The 25,256-nt window shown below is 32.6% G+C and overlaps 1 protein-coding gene across 1 annotated transcript in view; it reads right to left on the minus strand.

Moving 5' to 3' along the window:
* Window positions 1–1,662: 1,662 nt before the first annotated feature.
* The window catches only part of LOC127714489 (uncharacterized), a 36,040-nt gene continuing 12,446 nt past the window's right edge, over window positions 1,663–25,256 (minus strand). The window contains exons 4-10 of the mRNA XM_052220544.1: window positions 19,646–19,960; window positions 17,562–17,628; window positions 16,469–16,533; window positions 14,798–14,860; window positions 9,930–9,980; window positions 6,788–6,952; window positions 1,663–4,784 (exon numbers count right to left, since the gene is read on the minus strand). Coding sequence (XP_052076504.1) covers window positions 2,098–4,784; window positions 6,788–6,952; window positions 9,930–9,980; window positions 14,798–14,860; window positions 16,469–16,533; window positions 17,562–17,628; window positions 19,646–19,960 — 3,413 coding nt within the window. The 3' untranslated portion in view covers window positions 1,663–2,097. The remainder of the gene's footprint in view (window positions 4,785–6,787; window positions 6,953–9,929; window positions 9,981–14,797; window positions 14,861–16,468; window positions 16,534–17,561; window positions 17,629–19,645; window positions 19,961–25,256) is intronic.

Below are 25,256 nucleotides of genomic sequence, written 5' to 3' on the forward strand. Positions count from 1 at the left end.
AAATTATGTATTCACATTATGTTCCAATATTGCTGTCATTTGTATTATACAATGCATCCTGACATAAAATATTACTGAATTATTATGCGGCTATATATATATATATATATATATAGATTTACATGATAAAGTGCAAACATGGTAAGTTTTGGTTGATACGGTCAAATAATTTTGCTATACGAGTCAGCCTGGGGTATCAAAACTACTGAAATTTTGTTACGTATCAATAAATTGAACAAAAGGAGGACATGCTGGCACTCTAAATTTATGCGGGTAAAATTTTGTAGTGATTGTGTTGCAATATTGCTGTCATTTTTATTATACATTCTATCCCGACATAAAAATATTTCTCATTTACTATGCGGCTATATAGATTTACATTATAAAGTGCAAATATGGTTAATACGATTTAAAGAATTTGATATGTATTGGAATATATATTCAGCTCGTTAGCATTGTAGCCATTATCGTTTTTTTTTTTAAATATAGAAAGGCAGATCACGGATAAATTTGTATATAAACAAGCAAAATTTTATGCGTACTTTATTTACAAATAGAATATAAGAAGATGTGGTATGAGTGTCAATGAGACAACTCTCCATCCAAGTCAAAATTTATAAAAGTAAACCATTATAGGTCTTCAACACGGAGCTACATGTACTTAATCATGTTTATATCACGGAAGTATTAAATTGAATTTATTTTTCTATGTTTATACCAAGAAACAAAGACATTAAAAAATATTTTAAAAAAATCGATGTAGAGCGGTCCTGGTTACAAGTTAACTTAGCGTTGAGCAGACCAGGCCAAAAGTTAACTTGAGATCAGGTCTGGTTCGATCGGAGTTGTCAAAATCAAAGTTAAATTGTGTTAACTTATGGCAGAACTGGTTTCGAAGTTAACTTATATCAATAGCGGACCTGTTTCTAAGTTAACTTTTTCGGCAGACATAAAAACAGTCCTAGGACCAAGTCCGCTTTTCAAGTTAACTAGATTGTGGTCCTAGGATTGGTCAGAGCAGTCCTAAATCCTTTCACAGGTTAACTTTGACTAGTCCAAATGACTGGTTATCAAGTTAACTTGCTGTACAGGTTAGGACTGCACCCGTCTGTAAACTATCAAATTCTTAAATAAGTTTCAGAATTTTAAAATTTTAATTATTTGATGAAATTTTCATAATTTCAAAAAAATTCAAAAATTTGGAATTTTGATATTTTAAAACTTTGATCAAAATTCTAAATAACTAAAATTTGAAAACTTTTTAAAATTTTAAATTGATAAGTGTTACACGGACCCATAACACTCTTTCAAAAGGAAAATGTTGAGTTGAAGTTTTATAAGGGTTCAGATATACCAAACTTGGTGTAACCTAAATCAAATGCATGTGCATATCAAATTCCAGGAGTCTCGTCATACATTTTCGTAATTAATATCTTGTTTATGTTATTCGTAGATCTAGGATATTGATTGAAGACCCTTAATTGAAACTTTGTATTCAACTCAAAACATGTAAAGAAACGGGACGATTTACAGCTTGACAAACTTGTTGAAGACTTTATAGCTATAGATGTCTGTGGTTATTTAATGTCACTAGGTAGCTGTCTCATTTCCATTTATATTATATCTCTTTATATTTATGTCCTGTATTGTGATAATATGAGATTTATTTCATCAGTATTTAATAATAGTTAATTTAACCTTTTAAGCGTACATTTCTACTAAACAATAAAACGACACAAGCAAGAACCACATTATTCATACCAGGTTCGACATTCACTTTCGAAAGAAAACGTATTTCTGTTGAATATTATGTATATTTCATTAATTACAATATTCTGTTCACTGGAAATATAAGTTTGACTCAAAATGTATTATTTCCCATAAAAAAAATGCTTAACCAAGACGTTACTGCATTTACACCTTTAGTTGAAATTAAAAGAACTAACAGAAACTGGTGTTTCTTTTTAAAATATGTACATCGGTAATACAATTAAAACAGCTTATGCAATGTAAGGAATATATGGATCTTGATCAGATTTTTCTGTGTTCAAAATCTCGACAATACTACGGAACCATTTTTCCTTTGCAGTGACTTGATCAGGTCTGGTCTTTTTCCAAAAGCTCGATAATACTACTGAAACCTTTTGCCTTCGCAATGGCTGCAGGAGACTTTCCAGAAGTATCGCTTATTTTGATTGTTGCCCCATTATTGAGCAACATCGTTACTATTTCAATATTTCCGCTGAAGCAGGATTTGTAAAGAGGAGTTTCACCAATAATGTCTAATAAATTAATATCAGCTTTATGCTCAATCAGCGAGTTAACAACGTGTGCACGATCGTTCATACAAGCGACATGAATAGGGGTAATTCCATTTTTATTCGCCAAGTTGATATTGACACCATGTTCGAGTAATAAATTGACTATATCCACATTTCCAGCGGTGCAGGCATACTCTAAAGGGGAACACTTGTCATTATCACATTGCATCACATCTGCCTTTGAAACCAGAAGTGTCTCAACCACATTTATATTTCCTTTGCAGGCTAACATTAGGGGCGTAACTCCATCTTTATTCGAAATATTTACATCAGTCTCTAAATTCAGTAGCATCTTTACAATATCATTGTAACCTTTGTCACAGCTGAAAAAAAGAGCCGTCCATCCTTTTATATTTTTCTTTTTGTAGTTGGCATTCTTCTTTAACAGAATATCAGCAACATTCAGATGCCCGTTATTGCAAGCTACGTGCAATGGCGTCAACATATCCTTAGTTTTTGAATTGACCGAAGCACTCTGGTCAATCAACAAATTTACTATACGTTCATTCCCTTGTCTACACGCTATATGAAGAGGTGACTCGACTGTTTTCTCCTTAACATTTATGTTAGAAAGATTTTTTATCAAAATATTTACTATTTCTATATTTCCGTTCTCACAGGCCGCATGCAAAGGTAGTAAACCGGTTGATGTGATTTGATTAATATCTGCTTTATATTCAATAAGAAGTTCAACAATATTTTTATAATTTCCAGTACATGCATAAAAAACAGGCGTCTGTTCCAATGTGTCCACTGCATTGATATTGGCTCCTGCTTTTAGTAACAGAAAAGCTGTATCAAATTGCCCATTAAAGCATGCCAAATGTAACGGTGTAAATCCACTTGCATCTTGTATGTCAATAGAAGCATGATGGTCCAGCAGTATTTTTGTTAGTCTTTCAAACCCTTTCAAACATGCTATATGAAGAACACTTTTGTATTCCCTTAGCATATACGTTTCATTGATCTTGACCAAGTCATCTTTCAAATTAATCAAATAATTCACAACGGGAATTGAATTTTTTTCACATGCAATGAAAAAAGGTGATAATTGTTCGTTGTTTAAAAGATGAACGTTTCGTCCCGCTTCAACAAGTAACTTAACTATATTAGGATAACCATTATAAGCGGCTAAGTGCAAAGGTGTGTTTCCATTTCCATCTGACATATGGATCATTCGTTTGTCAATGTTTATAAACAAAGAAACAAAATCATCGTATCCAAACAATGAAACAACGTGAAGGACAGTCAAACCATTTGAGTTAGTCTTCAAATGTATTTCCTGTTTATGTTTGTTTATATATATGCACAATTTCTGTCTAAATGTTTCAAATTCATTTTGATTATTTTCAAAAACATCCACATACAGTCCTTTTCTAAGGTCTTGCATGAGACGTGTAAAATAAGCATCTTCGTGTTCCGATGTAACTTTAATAACAGGAACGGTCTGTTCTTCTCTGATACAAGCTAATCTTACCTGGTTCTTAATAACATCAGTTTTACTGAACTTAAGTACCGAGTTTATCAATGTTTTTGAAATGCAGTAAAGAACTATATTTTGCATAGTCTGATGGATAAATTCGAAAAAGTCATTGTTAGCCTTTACGTATGTGTCTGTCATAGCCTCGAGACTGCTTATTATAAGTTTTTTAGATGGACGTATTCGAAATCCAGATTCTCCAAACAAGTTATTTATCAACTCTTCATTTTCAATATCATCAAAACATGATTTTTTAGCTATTTGTTGTTTGATAGCAAGCACAGCTAAAGTGATATAACGTAATTGTGATTTCTCCTTGTAGTTTTCTATTTCCTCTTCCAGGAATTGAAAAGGTAAGGTAAAAAAGGTTTGAACAGTAACAACATTTGTCGATGAAAAGATTGAACATAAAGAGGGAAGAAATGTATACATCATTATAATTTCGTCAATTAACGCCACAACGTCACTTTTGTCGATGTATGCCTCAACGATTTTTCGTTTTTCCAACAGAGTTAATCTCAACTCATCTGTAAGTAAATCGCATACGAGTGCTGAAAATCCAAAGCGTTCATATTTTTCAGGTTGCCAAATAGACTTTCTACACGTTAGTATTACTTTAGTTTTATCGTTATTCCTCAAAATCTTCTGCAGTAATGGACCACTTTTTTCCCATGAAACTGTTTCAGCCTCATCGAAAGCATATTTCCCGATAAAATCATCAATGACGAATACTTGGTTTGTACCTGGTAAATAATACTGTATAATATCTGATGACTGTCTTGCAGGCAAAATTGTATAACCATATTCGTTCTTTAATTTAAATGCTATGTGATAAGCATACGCTGATTTACCCGTCCCTGTTGGTCCTATAATAGCAATTACGTTTTCTGTCTGAATGCGCCGATATAGGAATTTGGCGGCTTTTGTTAAAACAAATTTATTAAGAACATTGGACCAATGTTGAAGTATTTCCTTTTGTAATTCTGTAAAATGAAAATAAATAATGTATTTTTAATAAGAATTGGACAAAATATACTTATCGGATTTTGTTGGATACAACATTCTCAAAAAGAAAATAGTAATACCACGGTGTGTCTATTATACGGAATGTCATCTGAAATACACGACATATTTATGTAATATGTTTTATTTCATATCGGCTAAGAATTAGCTTATTGGATAACAAGGAGCCACATGACATTCTTTATTCTTCTATAAAAAATTCCATCGGTCTTAAACAGAAAAAAACGGACGATAATGACCAGTTTTTCAATAACTATTATATAAATAATCATTGCTACTTTCAACGTATTTAATTTGAATAACCGGACTATGCCATATCAGTAAAATTAACTTACATTACAAAATTTATTGTGTTAAAGGTTACTTGACATTAATCTTTGTGTATCAAAGGTTTGATTTATATTACTGATGATCATACAATCTCATTTACGATACTACGCTTGTAATTTTGTATGACAGTTTCGCGTTTCATCTACATAAGACTCATCGGTGACGCTGTAATTTAAAGAGTTTAAGGTCAAATCAAAGGTAAAATTGAACATTATTTAAAAGTGATGACTCCAAACAAATGTGCTAATTAAGGCTTAGGCAGATTACGCTTTTGAGTACCTAAATATTTCGAAAAATTCTACATTTTATTTAAAGTAAAATTGCAGAAAAATTAACATATAAATGATATTTCATGTCAACAATAAAGTGCTGTATGGATAAAGGTTAGTTTGATAAAGTGGTAACATTTTCTAACAAGTACACTCATCCTTAAGATCAAAATTCTTTGATTTCAATCATAAATGTTTAACAAAAGTGCAAACACTGAAATATCTTGCCTGTTTTACTTATCATTGAATGTATGTTGAAAGTCTGTAACATGAAGGTTTTACTACAAGTATTATAAAACTTAACTTTATCAATGATCAGTGATAATAAGGTCATGATCATATAAAACAGGCCAGGCAGACATATAAACCAAATATTGTTGACTTGTTGCTGAAAGTATATGATAAACTGACAAAATAACAACGACTTGTTGCTGAAAGTATATGATAAACTGACAAAATAACAACAACTTATCATTGGCTGGTGAACCATAACAAATGAGGTAAGGTCAGATAATACCTTCTAGCGTACATGTACACTTTACAATTGTTCCACACACCCAACACAGTTGCCCTATTGCTATAATAATTTGAAAAACTGACCAAATTACAAAAACCTAACATTGACAAATGAGCCGTGAAACTGATGTCAAGGTCAGATGATACCGGCTAGAAAGACATTTTTACCTTATATTCATTCCATACACCAACTATAGTTGATCAATTGCTTATAGTACTTGAAATACAGACCAAAACACAAAAACTTAACATTGACCAAGGAAACATGCACATGATGTCAAGGTCAGATGAAACCTTCCAGATTGACATGTACCCCTAACAATCAATCCATACACCACATATAGTTGACCTTCTGCTTCTAGTATCTAAGAAACGGACCTAATGACGTAACTTTAACCTCGATCACTGATCCATGAATTAGGTCGAGGTAAGGTGAACCCTGTCTGACGAATATGTAGGCGTTGAAAGGAACCTATGTACCAAATTTAGTTATCATACTACAAATACTACATGTAAGTGAGAAATTCACATGACAAAAAAAAAACCGAAAATAAGGTCAAGAATAATGGACATATGACAGACGGAAACTACATAACATAATGTGTCTTCATACAAGTTATGAAGCATCCAGGTTTCCTACCTTGGGAAATATAAAGCTTTATACAAATAGTTTAACTCGCCGCTGCAGCCGCCGCCTAATAGTAATACACATGTCTCGCATTTCGCGACTGTTGTTCCAGGCGAGACGAACATGTTTTTACATTTATAATGTTACAATTTAAATAATTCATCATCTAGTCGCCCGCTCAAAATTAGATGACAAACTATTTTCTACATAACAAATTTACCTAGTACATGGTGTGGAACATTTTCTTCGAGTTTGCTTATTTTGTCCTTTAATTTCTGTTTTTCAACATCATTTGCCTCAATTTGTTTTTCCAAACTGGACTTTTCATTGGCTATAAGAGAAGCAATTTTTTCTTCAACGTCCTGTAATGGAATTGTCTCGAAATCTACAAAATAAAATTTACACTGAGAATATTTTACTGTTTATTATAACTTATTCCTTTACCTATGTATATCAATTTCGTCGCTAAGTTCCGATTGAAAAAAAAACTTGACTTTACTTTAATACACGTCTCATACAACACAAAGTTCACCACAAGGGTGACTAGGGAATATAAACATGATCACTTTTGGCGTTCTTCCGACCGACAGGAAAACCCTTTCCAAAGTGTGCCGTCCGTTTGGTTGTGGGGGATTTATAAATACGCAGCCACATTCAGTCAGAATAAGGACGATAAATCCGATCCCTCAAAAAAGAGAGTGCCAAGCTTTCTGTTCGTTATTAAATACTATGAAACACTAGGCTAAATTTCAGTCCCTATCTATTATATCTTAATTTCTGGTGGTATTCCAAACAGGTAGACCCCTATTTATCTTAAACTCAAAACTCATTAAAATGCAATTGTTCGTCGTGATACAGCCAGCTATGAGAGTCGATTCAAATAACACAGAAGACATACCTACTTTAATAAATAATAAATACTCCGCTTTACGCAGCTTCATATGACCGCAGAGTTCAAACCCGGAACAGTTAGGGCGAGTATGGATACTACATGTGAGCTTGATACAAAACTGAATTTGGATTGTGATTTAATATTTGACACATCATAGGTCTCTATCACACAATGAATGTGGCCAAAGAACGGAAAATTATAACTTGTTTTTTAAAGACAATTACCCCAACCTTCATTTTGTGGTATTGAACCCTGAGGTACAGTTTCAAAGAGATCCATAAACCTTTACTCAAGTTACTGTCTGGAAACCAAATGTCTTCGGACAACGACGACAACGACGCTGACAACGGCATAACATTATACGACCACAAAATTTTGCGATTGTATAAAAAGTCATAGTGATTCTGAAGTCTAATCCTTCAAATGTTTTTGTATCCTACCTAGGAATGTGAAGTATCTTTCACATAGATAGCTCTCTGCGTGTTAGAGTAGTTGTACGGAGTTTTGTTTTCATTTTGTTTTATATGAGCATTCCTGATGTAAATGTAGAAACAAGCTTCGGATAAAACAAATTCATTGAGTGTTATTTTCAATTTAAAAAATTCTCTGGCTAAAACAGCCTTAGTTAAAGTTTGACTTTTGATTGATTTGGTTATTCCTTAATACCCGTTTTGATCATACGGCTCGTCACTTGTTTAGGTGTATATACATTCTTGGCTTTTAACTTTTTTGAGGTATGGTCATTAATGATGAAATAAATGTAGAACGTAACTAATTTATAGAGTATTATTATCTTTTGTTTTGAATATATATGAAAATCAAACTTTAAACATATATTGCAATAATGTTTTAATAGATTTTTTTATTAATATTGTAAGGAAAAACTGAGGTTCCAAATTACACAGGCAAAGTCAACGTTAGATTGTATTTGTTATTCTTTTAGGTTCCTGTTGATCATACAGCTCATAACGTGTTTAGATGGTCAAAAATCATCGGCTCCATTTTTTCTTGGTATGAGCATTATTGATGAAGGTAAACCCCGACGCACATTTTTTAAAAACTTGTATAAAAGAGAGGCAAAAGATACAAAATGGATATTCAAACTCATAATTATAAAAACAAACTGACAATGCCATGGCAAAAAAGGAATAACGACAAAAAGAAAAACAACAGTATACACAACAAAACATAGAAAAGTAAAGAATAAGCAAAAGGAACCCCAACATGCTAGTGTTATTTTTGTTTAAATATGACTTTTGAGAACAAAAAGCTGTCCTGAATCTGTAACCTATTCCCCGAAGTTTTCATAATATTTACGTTTTATTATCCCTACCGTTAACATTTAGTAGAACAAAAAGATAAGTACAAACATAGCTACATAATCGAAAAATGTCAGACGAATTTGTTGTTACCCTGAGCTGTTGTATTGAAAATAGTATTTTTACCAGCACAAAATGTATATATGAAAACATATACATGAAACAGGCAATACTTTTTTGAATGAATGACATTAAAGAACACAATCTTCTACAAATGAATCATATTTATTTTCAAATATGATTTTTGTAAACTTATTAAGAGGTTGCAGTATAACATGTGGCAAATGTAGAAATAAAATATACAAAAGGATAAAATGAGATACATGAACTTATTTCGTCAAGTTCACTTGCTTTATCCGAGTGTCGTTTATTTAAATCTTTAAGAGGTTTTACTTTCCTTAGAACGTTAAACTTTTGTTTTCTGTTTTGGGTTTTGTGAAAATTTCTTTTAGATGTTTGTTGAAGTTATGATTGCTTAGTCTTGTGTATCCTGACACATGTTATTCCAGAGAAAAAAATGCTTTAGATGTTTTATAGAATTTGTAATGTCAAAAGGTTTAAAACCCTTAAAGATACAGGTGTATTCTTAAGCACTTGATATGTCTAAATAAGACTCACCAGTGGCACTCAAATTGAAACAAATGGAAACCAAAATCAGCAACGATCGGAGGAGCATTGAAATCAAACGATCCAAAAAAGTTGTCCTAAATCCCGTGCAGACCATGTATGTTTTATAATTGTTTATCAAGCCAACAGATAGATAACAGAAAATTAAAACATCCATGATATTTCTGTGACTTGTGGTTTCATAGAAACACCCAATTTTCTGATAAAAAATCATAAATAACTGAAATAAAGTAACACCAATTAAATGGGCACTAAGCAATTAACACGTTTTTTGGTTTAGTGCCAAGTAAATATTATATGCGTTTAAGCATGTCGTTTGGTAGCAAACCCAAGAGAGTCGTACATGTACAGTATACATATCTCAAAACGTGCGTTGTATTTTTCTAACTATGATTAAATATTGCGATAATTGGAATAAAATACGTACCTGTGCGTTTGCGTTTCGCTGTATACATATCTCAAAACGTGCGTTGTATTTTTCTAACTATGATTAAATATTGCGATAATTGGAAAAGAATACGTACCTGTGCGTCTGTAAAAACAATCTTGCAGAACAGGCAGCGCCAAAAGTATTACTTAAAATAAATGAAGCACATTTTGATCATCAACATAATGCATAGTATACAAAATTCAGTATATGACCTTTAAATATATATGGTTATACATAAAAAGGCAGTATTCATTTGTTATAAAGTACCTTACATCATACATACTTGGTAGGCAATCTGATATGGCCAGTTGACTTAACATTCCCATTTCCATTTAAATAAACAGTACCAATTTTAGTGGCTCAGATGCACATTTCGCTTCGACAATAAATGTCGCTTCAGTTATGTTCGAGACCAAAATATTTACATTCCAACCAAAAGAATATCCGTTTGTTCATGCCAGTACCGAAGTACTGTCTTCTGGGGTGGAAAGAACCCCAGGGGCTAACAGTACACCAGTAGAAGTATCGACCCAGTGGAAGTAATATAAACGTACAAATGTTCCTGCATCAGATGCGAATTTTGGGCTAGGATGAAAAATTTTGTCCTGCATTTTTTAGTTGTAATCTCTGTCCTGCCTTTTTATTTTTCACTCTATATTTTGGCTCTCAATAATGACGACTTCAGTATGTATACTAAAGAAATTTATCCTGTTGAACTTACTTTAAATAAATCTAATACTAACAATGACCACTGTCCTTTCCTCGATCTTGATATCTATATCATTAACGGGAAGCTTAATACAAAAATTTATGATAAAAGAGATGATTTTTCATTTCCTATCGTTAATAATCCATTTTTAGATGGTGACGTTCCCTTGTCACCATCTTATGGTGTTTATATATCTCAACTTGTACGATTCGCTCGTGTATGTAACAACGTATTAGATTTTAGCGAGAGAAATTTATGTATTACTGAAAAATTATTACACCAGGGTTTTCGATATCATAAACTAGTCAAAACATTTACTAAATTTTATCATCGGTATAAGGACATCATTCGTAAATATAACTCAACATGCAGACATCTTATACGTTCGGGTATTTCACATCCAATCTTTTATGGTCATATTCTTTACAAAGCACAAAAATGTCAGTATACACCTCAAAAGCTAACAAAACCTTTAAACAGACTTATTAAGAAGGGATATAGTTACGATACTGTTGTCAGGTCATTAAAGATTGCATATTTTGGCTTTAATATTGATTCACTTATAGGGTCTTTGCATCGGAGTTAAACATATTTATTCTAAAACCAGTTGTTGGCATGACACGGGTTATGTTCTTCTCATATATTTTATGATGGTATAATACTAAACCCCTAACAGGAGGTATTGTGCCTGATATTCATATGATGAAGACATAATCTTTCAATCAGTTTAATTGAGGTCTGGAGCTGGCATGTCAGTAACTGCTAGTAGTCTGTTGTTATTTATGTATTATTGTCATTTTGTTTATTTTCTTTTGTTTCCTATTCTGACATCGGACTCGGCCTTCTCTTAAACTGAGTTTTACTGTGCGTACTGTTGTACGTTTGTTTTTTCTACATTGGCTAGAGGTATAGGGAGAGGGTTGAGATCTCAAAAAACATGTTTAACCCCACCGCATTTTTGCGCCTGTCCCAAGTCAGAAGCCTCTGGCCTTTGTTAGTCTTGTATCATTTTTAATTTTAGTTTCTTGTGTATAATTTGGAGTTTAGTATGACGTCCATTGTCACTGAGCTAGTATACATATTTGTTTGGGGGCCGGCTGAGGGTGCGGGAGTTTCTCGCTGCATTGAAAACCCATTCACTACAAACCAGTAAAAGTCTGAAATGGCCTATATTTGTACTCGACTGTACTGATTTTTACTCGACCAGTCTGAATTGGTCTGAAATTTACTTGATAATACTCGACTGTAGTCTGAACCATACTTAACAGTCTGAACTTGTACTCGACCAGTACTTAACCATTTTATTTTCGTCTGAACCATGCTCGACCTAGTCTGAACCATACTCGACCTAGTCTGAACCATACTCGACCTAGTCTGAACCATACTCGACTAAGTCTTAACCAACCTAGACCTAATTTTTGTATCTATCTATTGTATTTCATCAATTTAGGAACTGTTTTTAACAGCTATTTCCCCTGGCTAGAAATTTGAACAACAATTTGAAATTCAAAATGTATTCAATATGGCATATTGAAACCAAAATTTCACAATAAACATAATATAAATTCAACACCATATTTATCAACACTTACACATATATATCACCTTTAAAATAAAAATAAAACAAGCTGATCAAATAATCTCAAAACTGAATTGTGACTCATATTTTCAATGTTATTCAAATTTTTTTGAATGTTTCAGATATATTTTATGGTTACTGGACAATTTTCACCATTTACTTAAGCCTTGTATAGATTTATGGTGTCAGTTGAGTTTAGTCAATAATGCAGTGAACATTTTTTTTTATTAAAATAGTATATAAAGCAACTTAATAAATTTTAAAAATAACACCTTTGTTTTGTAAAACCAAGAATTTAAGATAATCATGATAATAGAACTTCCATAGCAATCCTTGATAACCATTTAAAAAAGGAAATGTGTTCCAAAGTTGCAGAAAAAATTTATTTCAATTAAATTTAAATAACTTTTGTCAAAATTAAAGACATGGCATACAAGAAGCACTTTAATAAGGTTTATTTATCTCAGTACATGTGTGTTTTACAGGTAAAAAGAAAGCCCTTTTTTTCTTAAACTCGTGTATTACTTATCTAGTGAATTCAAAAGGCCTTGCGATTTAAGTTTTACAGGATGTTGCAATTTTTTAATGAATGTTAATTAGAAATTAATACTCTCTGACCAGGTGTGATCTTTTTAATGAGTTTGCCCCAAGCAGGAGGTATTACTTTATACTTTACCACTAATCAGAAGAAAAATTTATCTATTTCTTTAATTTTTTTATCCCCTTTTGATATATATTATATATAATATATCCCAAATTATAATAAAAATAGATATATTTCTAATATAAGGTTAAACAATTTCAGTGATTTTTTGGCTGTTGTTACCTCATTAAAAAGATAATTATATAACTATCGTATATAACCATGAAACCTATATAGTTTTTCTTTAGGAATTTAGGAAAATTAAGTTTAAAAAAAAACAAAACACACATTCCAAACAAGAAGCACCTTAATAAGGTTTTATTACCCTCAGTAAAGGTGTGGTTTTTAGTTAAAAGAAAATCTTTTTTTTAACAAAACTCTAAAACTTTAAAATTAATATAATTAAATTATTAGATAAGATAATTTAATTTAACTATGTCTATTTGATAAATCTGAGAATCATGTAAGGATGTAAAAATATATTTTTATATATAACTTTATTTTATTGTGGCTGTTTTCATGTCAGAAAAAAAGAAATTAATTTTAACAGCTAAAATTAAAAAAAATATAGGTTTTTTGGTCAAGTATGGTTCAGACTGGTCGAGTATTGTTCAGACCTTTGGTCGAGTATGGTTTAGACTGAAAAAATTGGTCGAGTACAGGTCGAAAATGGGTTAAGACTGTTTCAGACTGGTCGAGTAATAGTTCAGTCTATTATCAATGGCAAAGATAAGGGTCAAGTACAAATCAGTACGGTCGAGTATGGTTAAGACTGGGGTCGAGTAATGTCGAGTAAAATTCAGACCAATTCAGAATGGTCGAGTAAAAATCAGTACAGTCGAGTACAGATATAGGCCATTTCAGACTTTACTGGTTTGTAGTGATTGGTGGCCTTCGGCTGTTGTCTGCTCTATGGTCGGGTTGTTGTCTCTTTGACACATTCCCCATTTCCATTTTCAATTTTATATAAAGAGGGGAAAAATGTCTATACAAATGAACGATTTAATGATGGAATAACAATGACGTTTACACATATAGATACCATGACGTTACAAAAAGACTGCACCAACGCATATAATTCCCTCGGTACTTCGATTTCTCTTCACATGTACAGACAGTTTCAATCAAAATCTATTCGGTGTAATTAAACAGATATATCATGTAATAAAGTATTGGGGGCCAAATTTCCCTCGCCTAGCGGCTTGGGAAATTTCACCGTCCCTTGACTGGTATTTTTTTTCGCAAATACCCCTCCATAACATGATATCTGTTCAAAATTGCATCCCACAATGTCATAATTTGTAAAAGAAGACAAGGAACAATTTTGCAGAACATCAATACAAAACATCATAAGAAAGATTTGATGTATTGCATTCGATCAGCAAAGTTGAATGCATTTTTTTTAAGTATACAACATCGATGATTTAATATTAGCATATTCATAACAAAATGTTTTTACGTCTATGTAACCAATAATTCAAGAACAATTCCGCATTAGCTTTATTAATATTATTGTAAAACATAAATAGCTGCCTGTAGAATTGATACTTCAAAATACCTAGAGGTTTTAAAGAGCCTGTGTCGCTCCCTACATATATACGTATCTTCGACAATTTTAAGATACAGATTTGAAAACAAAACCTAAGCGTGATCACTATTTCATGAAATGAGGTCAATGTCAAATGAACATGTAGGCAGATATTGCAAAGATGGTTATACCAAATATAGATACCCTGTCACTTATAATAAGTGTGTAAAATAACACGATATACAGTTATTTCAGTTTCCCTAAACAATCGCAGAACAAAAATATTATGGTCAACGGTCATATGCTCGACAGAGAGGTTGCTACATAAGGCATGATATGTATCTTATACCATATCAAATATCAAACCTTTTTACTTTATGAGATATAAAACTTCATACAAAAAAGATTACATATTCGCCTTCAGATGAACATTCCTTTTTCTCTTATTTCTATGACATTCATTGCTGGCAAGACAAAAACGTTCGTTTAAATCTATTACTCACTTGGTACTGACAGCATACTCATCCACATTACCAATACTGCAACATATGCAGTCTTTCTATATGCTGAAAAGGGAATTAATTAAAGTTAGTCCCATACTGAGCTTATCTTACTGTTCACTACACTTAAACATAATGTTTTGTTATGGAACTTCCTGTCCTCATCTTCATAAATAAGCGTCAGTACGCCTATTGTTTATAAATCTTGTATCAGTCTCTATCAAATTCAAAGTTTATGGTATATAATTAACATCATGAACTTCAATGAGATAGGTACTGGTATTATTATAAGAGTGTTTTAAATTTTCTAAGCTCTCTTGATATATGACTGGCTAGAATTCAAAAATGATTTGTTTGAAGAGCTGGGTAAAATTTATTACCACAAGACAGTCAGTTCAGATTTTGCATCAAAAGGGCATGCTCTGCGTTTTGATACTCTCATACAGAGTTTTGACGCTTAGAATAACAGAGACAAAATTAGGTATTCCATATGAAATTATTTTACTTACATTGAAATCATAGTACTTTTTAGGGTTTTTTTTACTACTGTTTCAGTAGTTGTTAAGCGCAGCTCTAATATTCTGAAATATGTCTTATTCTTGTATACATATATATAATCAAAATAAATTGAAAGGCACATAGATATAAGAAGATCTGGTATGAGTGCCAATGAGATAACTCTCCATCCAAGTCACAATTTGTAAAAGTAAACCATTATAGATCAAAGTACGGTCTTCAACACGGAGTCTTGGCTTACACCGAACAGCAAAACTACAAAGGGCCCCAAAAATGACTAGTGTAAAGCCATTCAAACGGGAAAACCAACGGTCTAATCTATATAAAAGATAAGCTCTATATATACAATGTATGTCTACAATGAAGACAGTTTCTTTATAATAAAAACTATGTATTTCAAACTTACCTCGTACCTGTACGATTGTTATACATGGGATTATCTTTACGTTATCCAAGAATTATAAAATACTATGTTAACATTAAACATTTTAAAATTGATGCATTTGTTTTTAAAAGTTTCATTTTCTAGGACCTATATATATTTTAGACTTTTATATATTTTTTCGTTTGGGCTTGTATTATATTTTCCTTTGGGTTTATATGATCCGTTCATCCTTCTTCGACTCTTTAAAATTCAAGAGTCTTTCCTAAATTGAGGTAAATTATATAGCCTTCCAAATACCGTTTCGATCCCTAACATCACTAAGAGACATAAATTGTCGAAATCCGGATATGGTGTACAAATTTTTGCACCTCATGTTTGTGGTATACCATCTTTTCCACAAGTTTATTGTTTTCTGTTTGGTATTAAATTGATATTAAGATCCATTTTGTTAGATCTGGTGATTAATTTATTTGGCAATCGCCAATGGTAGTCAGCAGGGTTTAAGGACATCAGTTGTTCGACCTGTTAGTCAAATGCGTTTTGTTAAAATAGACGTTTTCACTTTTTTGGTCTTTTGGAAATTGTTGCTTGTGCTGTATTTAGACCCCTCTACCGAGAAATTTGTTTTACATGCACACGTATAAAAAAATGCGGTTTCTATCCAACGCAATCATAGGTTTGAACGTTGTTTTCAATTTAGACTTATATATATATCAGTTAAGAATTCTAACGTTTTATAACCAATTTTCAAATTTCGCATACGATCAACATACCTATTACATGATAGTCCAACGACAAATTGTCTGTCGATAATGATATTTTAGGATCTTTAGATAACCTGACAAAAAAAAGGATACATAAATAGAACGTGTAAATCGTATAATAAGTGATGGGATTATACGAGGCAATGAGAGAACATCCTGACAACAATAATCAAATCGACACACGTCTAGAGATACATTTAGGGGGTTTGATGATACAGATGGTCCAGCACTATTAAAATCTCTACAAAAAAAATTGTGAATAAAACTTTCATTTAAATGTTACAAGGTGTAGCTGTTTAATGAACACTCATTAATTTTTCCAATTCAGATTATGAAATCAAGCTGCATGTCTTCATTATTAGACTGGTTAACCGTTTGATAATATGCGAGATGATCCAACTAATACAAATTACATCTAAGAATAAATAGTTCTGTATTTTAGTAAATACGTATAAATGCCTTATTATGTTTCGGAGTTTAGTGTGACATCCATTTTCGCTGAACTATTATACATGTCTAAGGGACTAGCTGCTCTTTGGTCGGGTTGTTGTCTCTTTGACAATTCTCCGTTTCCATTCTCAATTTTACTTATTCAAAATCGTTTGGTAAACCCAATTTGTTTAAAATAAATATATGAAATCAATGTGGTCCCAAAAATAGATAACGTGTACATTTAAGTCCCAGTAGAACTGTACAAGGTTATTATTTATATTATGTACTAGTAACATGATGTAAAGATGTGTACATGTTTGCCAACAGTACAGCAAAGAGATACGAAATGTGTCTGCAGAAAAAACAGAAATACATGTATATCATTTGCGATAATTAACCTCTGTTCCTGTGGTAGATTGTTTTAGGAATAATGACCAGTGTTTACGAAAAGATACGATTTATGAAAACTGTGCGATGTTATACCAAATTGATACATTAAAATTTGTCATGATTAAACACAAGTTCCGTTATCTAGCTCAACTACGTTCAACTTCAATCCAGAGGTTTTAAAAAACATATGTATTCAATAAACATGACATCCAAGGAAGCCAATCAAGGAGAGTAAGCATCGTGTGTTCCCTGCTGTGGATATTTTACAAGAAATACTCACACAACTGTTGATATTGAATCACAGTTAAAGCTGAGTTTCCACTCGTTCTCATTAAGACACTCATAATCTAAAATGGTTAAAATTAAAATAAGTTCATATTTGATACAAATTACTTATTTAGAACATCCTAAGCCAGAGTGCACATGCCGAAAAGTTTTACTGATCATAAATGGTTTAATATTCAAATTCTTAGAAATAACTTAAAGGTTCACCTACAAGTATCACATTGATCCAGGTAAATGATGTCAAATTCAAATGAAGCCTGCAAAACGGACTTGAAATGTCAAATGTCTCCATTAGCAGCCGACTTAAGTTCGTCTCATGATCACCAAACATGACATATACCTCGAATACGACACATTCAGATCATCATATATATGACAAAAGCAAAAATCTTCGTACACGACCGTTTATAATTCTACTACAAGACACGTTAATGGCTCTGAACAAAATCCCCTCCTCTTTTCAAAAAAAAAAAAAAAAAAACTACAAAAATTGAACAAACCTGTGAAATTTGAATAACAGATGCTCAATTGACTACCAAATAAACAAAATAATCTAACTATATAAGGAGCTACGATGCTCTGAATTGTAAATTGATTAATCTCGATTGCGGATTAAAAGGTAGCCGTTGCGAATTGGTAAACGTCGGTTGAACGACAGAAAGGGTTAAAAACGTATGTACAGTCATACCAAACAATACAAACGACATTTTTACTCAGTCTTATCATTCAATCCTTTCTTCATGAATTCGCACCATCGATAAAATATACCACAGGACTTACAATCATGCAACCCCTATCAGTAGACTGTAAGAAGGCCACTGGATTTGAAAATTGGGAACTGCGGCACCATGATTACAGCAACATTCGTAGTATAGGTATAATATTTAGTTCTTCATAAAGCTTGGTGCATTATGCCCCTTGGCATGAACGCAGACATGTTCGTTGTCTTTATACATTACCTAATATAAATGGTGTTTCTATTAAGTATCGTCTGCAATTTATACGGAAGTCGTTAGAAATTCATTACGTCTTCACGAAGCTTTATTTATCTTACCTCCTATACATTTCTAGGAATATGATTGATTTAAAGCAACCGCGTGGAGAGTCAGACCGTGTATATTCCATATCAGGTTAGTAGGCGGGGTTTGTTTCAATACACTGTTAGTATTGTTGTTACGTCCCTTTATAAAAAATAACATGGTGTTGAGGAAAAATCTTAAAGGTTTCAACAGACGAAGAAATTGATGACGAACGATTGAAATAAATCCATAAAACACACATGTTATTGTTGGCAATTGTTTTTGTATAGGTTCTTAATACTAACGGCAATGAAGACTTGATCACTTTGATAGGTCACTTGTCTAAATACCACATGTTAAGATAGTCGGTAAGATAAATTCGTTACATAGTGTGCTAGTGACCTAGTACGATATATATGGAGCGAAGCTCTCACCCCATATGGAATTTACTGACCCCATATATATCGTATTATGTCACTAGCACACTATCATGACTATGTAACTTATATTACTACCCCTATTAACACTCCATTCTCTTTATTGATGAGTTTAAATATAAACCTGCCGATTGCCGCTTTGCGAGTTCCCCATACATATATAATCCAGCATGGCACGATTAACTGGTGAGCTGAACATGCGAAATGTGTTATCCAAAGGCCCAAAATATCGTGAGCCTAAGTTTAAGCCTAAGGCCTAGAAACACAATGTCAAAGTAGTTATGGAGTCCTTCATATATGGATATATACATAAAATACGTATATACACCCCCCCCCCCCCCCAAAAAAAAAAAAAAAAAAAAAAAAAAAACAGAAATACATGTATATCATTTGCGATAATTAACCTCTGTTCCAGTGGTAGATTGTTTTAGGAAAATTGACCATTGTTTACGAAAAGAATACGATTTATAAAAAGTGTGCGATATTACCATATTGCTTAGATGTGGAAACGGATTTAGTAGCATATACCTGTATGCTAACATAATCCTCTCCGAAGTATGTAGAATCATTAGAAGAAAGAAAATGCTCCGACAATTGGCAATTCATTAAAAATACTTTCATACCTGGTGATAAAATGTTTTTAGTCGGACATTTCTTATGATAACAGGAACAATCTTCTTTAGATGGTACACACAAACATCGATGATTTGGTTGTGTTATAAAATCATAACCTCTCGTATAGTCACAACGGCAGGATCTATCATTTTTCTCTGTTCCATTACTATAAACAACTTGTCCTTCCTCACTGCAGTCAGATTTTTTATAAACGCAATGACTGTTTCCAGACGACAGGAATTTAAAAGGTTGGTAGAAATTACTATCACAATCAGTTCCTTGCAGTGTTCCTTTCGATGACCCAGCAACTATAAGTTTGTGTCCTCAATACAAATACATATACTTTTATAAAACATAGGAAAATAAAAGATGCATGTGTCTGCGGACGCAAATTCCTCCGCTCAATCTTGCTTATAATACGTGAAAAAAAACTTATTGAGAGCATTTGATGTCACTGCTAGTTATAATTGAGGTCTTTTGATTTTGAGTGCAAAACCGAACAAATTGCAATTTTCCAAGTTATAAATGGACATAACTCTAGAACGGTAATTGACTCACTGCCGGTATTCGAACTCTATCTGTGAGATTTGATTCTTAGCATTGTGTATTGTTGTCATAAAATTACATGAGGCGAACTTCAGTTAGATTGCGGAAATTCGAAAATTGCTATTTTCCATTATAAAGGGACATATCTCTTGAACTGTAGGTGATTCACTACCCATATTCGAAGTCTTTTTGGTTTTAAGCATTGTGTCTTAGTTTCATAAAATTTGGATGATTAAAACTTAAGTTTGAGTGCGGAAACGAAAATGGGACAGACGGAAGGACGGACGACGGGACAGTCAAGGATAACACATAATGCCCCCTTCGCCTAGCAGCGGGGGCATACAAATGCACAAAAAACATCACAGGCAGAAGAAACCAAAGAATAAAATCAACTTTGCTTGGTGGAATACATACACCTTTTATCGATTGCTTTTCTTCCTCTTTTTTCTTGCTGTATAAGAGAGGGACGAAAGATACCAGAGGGACAGTCAAACTCATGGATGGAAAACAAACTGACAACTCCATGGCCAAAAATAAAAAGACAAACAGACAAATAAAAGTACAGATGACACAACATAGAAAACTAAAGACTAAGCAACACGAACCCCACCAAAAACTGGGGGTGATCTCATGTGCTCCGGAAGGGTAAGCAGATCCTGCTCCACATGGGGCACCCGTCGTGTTGCTTATGTTATTACAAATCCGGTAAATAGTCTAATTCGGTAAGTCACATGTATGTGTTATCTCTCATTTTTTATACAATCTTACAAACACTGTAGTCCAAACGTGCTACTCTCTCGTAGTTGAAAATAAAGTACAAAAGCAGCACGTATAAACTACAGTTGTTGCAAGTAAGAGCAAGAACACTAAAAAAAATTTCAAAATATCTAATAATGAACAGTTAATTTCAAACTATATTTATAAATAATTTCTAAAAGTAGAATATAATGATGCTGTATCTATTTCTTAATTATGAATCTACTTTTTATTAATATTAATTGTAAAATACATCCTGAATTTGGATTGTGATCAAATATTTGACACAGAAAAGGTTTCTGACACAGAACGAATGTGGTCTCAGAAAATTAAGAAAATGCAATTGGACATGTACATGTACCTTTTATGGTCTAATATCCAAATTTAAATAGATGGATAGATTCAGCTTATCAAGGAACCCCAAAAAATAATAATTTATGAAATCAAACACAAAATTTAATTTTGGACTCTTTGGACCTCAATCTGGACCAATTTGATTACAGGGGCAAACCATTCAAAACCAAACACACAGTTAGATTCAGCAGATCTAAGTACCCCATCAATTCAATATTTGTTGAAATCAAACAAAGTTTAATTTTTAACCCCGATTTGGACCAATTTGAAAACTGGGCCCAAAATCAAAAATCTAAATACATGTTTAGATTCGGCATATAAAAAACTCCTGGATTCATTTTTTGTTAAAATCAAACAAACTTAAAGTTTAATTTTGGACCCATATGACATGTGAACCAATTTGAAAACCGGTCCAAAAATCCAAAATCTAAATTACACAGTTTGATTCAGCATAAATGTATCAGAGAACTCCAAGAATTAATTGTTTGTTGGAATCAACAAAGTTTAATATTGGACCCATTGGACCTCAATGTAGACTTATTTAAAAACGGGTTTCAAATCTAAAATCTAAATGCATGTACAAACATACTAGTAATAAAGAACCCCAAGAATTAAAGACTTTAAATTAAACCCCATTGAAATTATTCAAGAAATAAGCAATTAATACAAAGTACTAAAAAAATAATGTTTTTGTCCCCTTTTCCTCAAACGATTAGGACCATTACAAAACCTTCCTTTTTGGAATGGAACCTTGTGGTACAATTTCATAGAGATCCATAGATTTATACTCAATTTATTGTCCAGAAACATAAAAATCCTTGGTTTCCCCCCACCTTTTTTGTCCTTTATTCCTAAAAGGTTTGGGCCATAACCCCCAAATTTAATCAAAACCTTTCTTAAGAGGTAAGGAACATTTTAGTACAGTTTCATATAGATCCATACACTTACACACAAGTTACTGTACTGCAACAAGAAAAATGCTTGTTTTGGACCTTTTTTGGCCCCTTTTCTTAAACAGTTAGAACAATAACCTCCAAAATCAATCCTAAACTTTCTGTTGTGGTATGAAACATTGTCGCACAATTGCATAGAGATCCATATACTTACACTCAAGCTATTGTTTGGAAATCAAATGTCTTCGGACGACGGCGACACAGACAACATGATAACATTATACGAACGCAAAAATTTTGCGTTCGTTTATAAAATGAAAGAAAATAATAAGAGAATTTAAAGAAAATTTAGTAAAACTTCTTCAGCCAGAAAAAAAGAGGGATTTATTCCCAAAAAGACAGTGATTGAAAAAGGCCAATGGTATATGCCATTCCGTATTCTACGATTCATTTACGTTCCTTAAATGTGTTTCTTTTATTAGTCAATTGAAAACTATATGCACAGAAGAGGTAAATAGAAGAAATGTTTTTTCTGGACTTTTCATAGCCAGCAAGGTCCTGCTATAACAGGAAATACTTCGACCTAGTCGATTACTGAACCCTTAGTAAAAACTAAATAGCAATAATTTCTTTACTCTAATACTAATACTCTAATCTAATGATTATTGGTCTTTCTGAAATGTTCTCTTGATGAAGGTTCACAGATAAAAAACAAGTGAAATTCACCCGCAATATTGTTGCATTTAAACTGAGAATGGTTGACAATTTGACGAAAAAATAAAAGGCAATCTTGTATAACGTAAAAACTTTTTCAGAGTTGTCGATAAAGTTGTCTGCTGCCTTAATTCATTCACTAAAATTTTGAACTGTAAAATCAGTGATTGGTTTAATCACGAATAAAGGATTTAGAAAATAAATAAATGTATTTTCTATGTATAAATGAAAAGCTGAGCATTTGTAGGAAATAAACACAGAATACTCTACACTTTTGTATTTAATTTGGCCTTTGATAACAAACTGGTGAGTCTTATGTAGCAGAAACACGATTTGGTGTACCAAGTCATAAGCCTAGTGTCTTTGACAAGGCCGTAACTACCATTAAGGCAAGTGAGGCCTAAAATTTTGACACTGAATTTTTTTCTGTGTACATGTATTTGTTTATGGTAATTAAATACAAAATGTAGTCATTTGTTTTTTTTCTGTCTTAACCTTAATTTCCATAACTTGACATCATTCCTTTTAAATTATTCCTCCCGGATATAACTCAGCATCTCAGTCACCGCTTGATTTTTCTCGATTACATTAACCTAGTAACCGGTAATTCATCATGGATCTCTAGTTAAAAACAGGCTCTTGCAGAAAAAGGAAAAGCGATACTGAAGGTGAGGAAGGAATAATTTTAGTAAACTAATGAATGTTATTTGTGATCACAACCGGTGTTAAGAGTTAGTATTGAATATATTTTCACTAATCCAAAAACTATAAATAAACTGACAAATCAAGTACTGGGGCACAGCACGGGAGCAGTCCTGTCTGAGTATTTATTTTCATGTTTTCCCCAACTTTATTCGTTCTTAAAATTTGAGAGAACATCTCGTAATTCAATTTTTGCATTATTGAGGGATGGTAGGACCTTCAAAATGGGATTTCGTGTTGTCTAATTCGGAACTAGGGAATTTCGTGTCTTTCAATTCAGGATTTCGGGATCAGACTCCCTCCTACCCCCTAATTATTCGATTGTCGATCTAAAATATCTTACCACTGACTATTTCCAGATATAATCGGAAATCACGGACCTACATGTAAATAGCGAAAACTCCAGTCCAATTTCCCGGTATCCAAAAAAAAAATCAATTGTCCTAGAATACCATAAAACAATATAGTTATATCCAATTTCCCGTAATCATAACATTAAAAGGTATCATGTGGCAAAAAAAAAAACTAAAAATAATATTCCTAAAATAACATAAAATTACATAGGGGTACCCCCATATCTCAGTGAATTCAGATGACAAAGATATATTGATTATCCTATATTCCTGAAGGTGAAATTGCAAAGTAGATCCCAATATACCTTGTTCAAGGCTTAAAGCTTAAAATTGATATTTAGCTCTGTCCGCAATGAGTTTGAAATTAAATCAAACCGTGACATCTTCAAACTTTGCAACGATGCCAAGCTCTCTGGAAATGCCCAGAATGCAGGATTTTACATCATTTATCCCAGACCCCATACCAAATTTTTTTATTTTGATTTGCTCCTCTTGCTGATCAGTTCTGCCTCACTAAAATAATATGCCCAGTTACGGCCTTGTCTGACAATTTGTTTCTGAGAGTTTAAGTCCGTTACAAGAAAGACCGATTTGCAGAGGTTCCGAAAGTCGCCATATCAGTTTCGGAAATGAATCAGGAATTAAAATTTTCTCGCATATATGAAGACAACTCATTATGCTCATAGGTCTGGTTTTAATATGTACAACGTATGTGCAAAAAGAGGGACGAAAGATACCAGAGGGACAGTCAAACTCGTAGATCGAAAACAAACTGACAACGCCATGTCCAAAAATAAAAAGACAAACAGACAAATAATAGTACAGATGACACAACATAGGCAACTAAAGACTAAGCAACACGAATCCCACCAAAATCTGGGGTGATCTCAGGTGCAATGACGTTGCGCACGATGTTGGTACGAATTTCATTTTGCTATAGATTAGCATGAAAATAAATACGTAGACTGGTCAGTTCGATAAAAACATAGTGATTTCTGGTTGAATTTATTACATTAGACTTGAAAATAAAGAAAAAAAGGAACCGAAATTTAAAATATCAAGAATTATAACACTTTATTATCCCATTTTTACGCAAAAACGTAATGTCCAACGTTACATTTTGTGTGCAAAAGTTTGGAGTTCCGTTTTTTTCCTACAGTATTTTTTTTCTGATCATCATAAAACTTCACAAGAGTATGGCTATTCTTATTGTTTTTCGCGTGTTAAAGCAAAATCAATATCACTGAAATCGTAAACCGGACAATGTTATTTTTGAAAACGGTCTGAAAAATGTCCAAGCA

The sequence above is a fragment of the Mytilus californianus genome, unplaced genomic scaffold (genome assembly GCF_021869535.1).
Source record: "Mytilus californianus isolate M0D057914Y unplaced genomic scaffold, xbMytCali1.0.p SCAF_9, whole genome shotgun sequence".
NCBI lineage: Eukaryota > Metazoa > Mollusca > Bivalvia > Mytilida > Mytilidae > Mytilus > Mytilus californianus.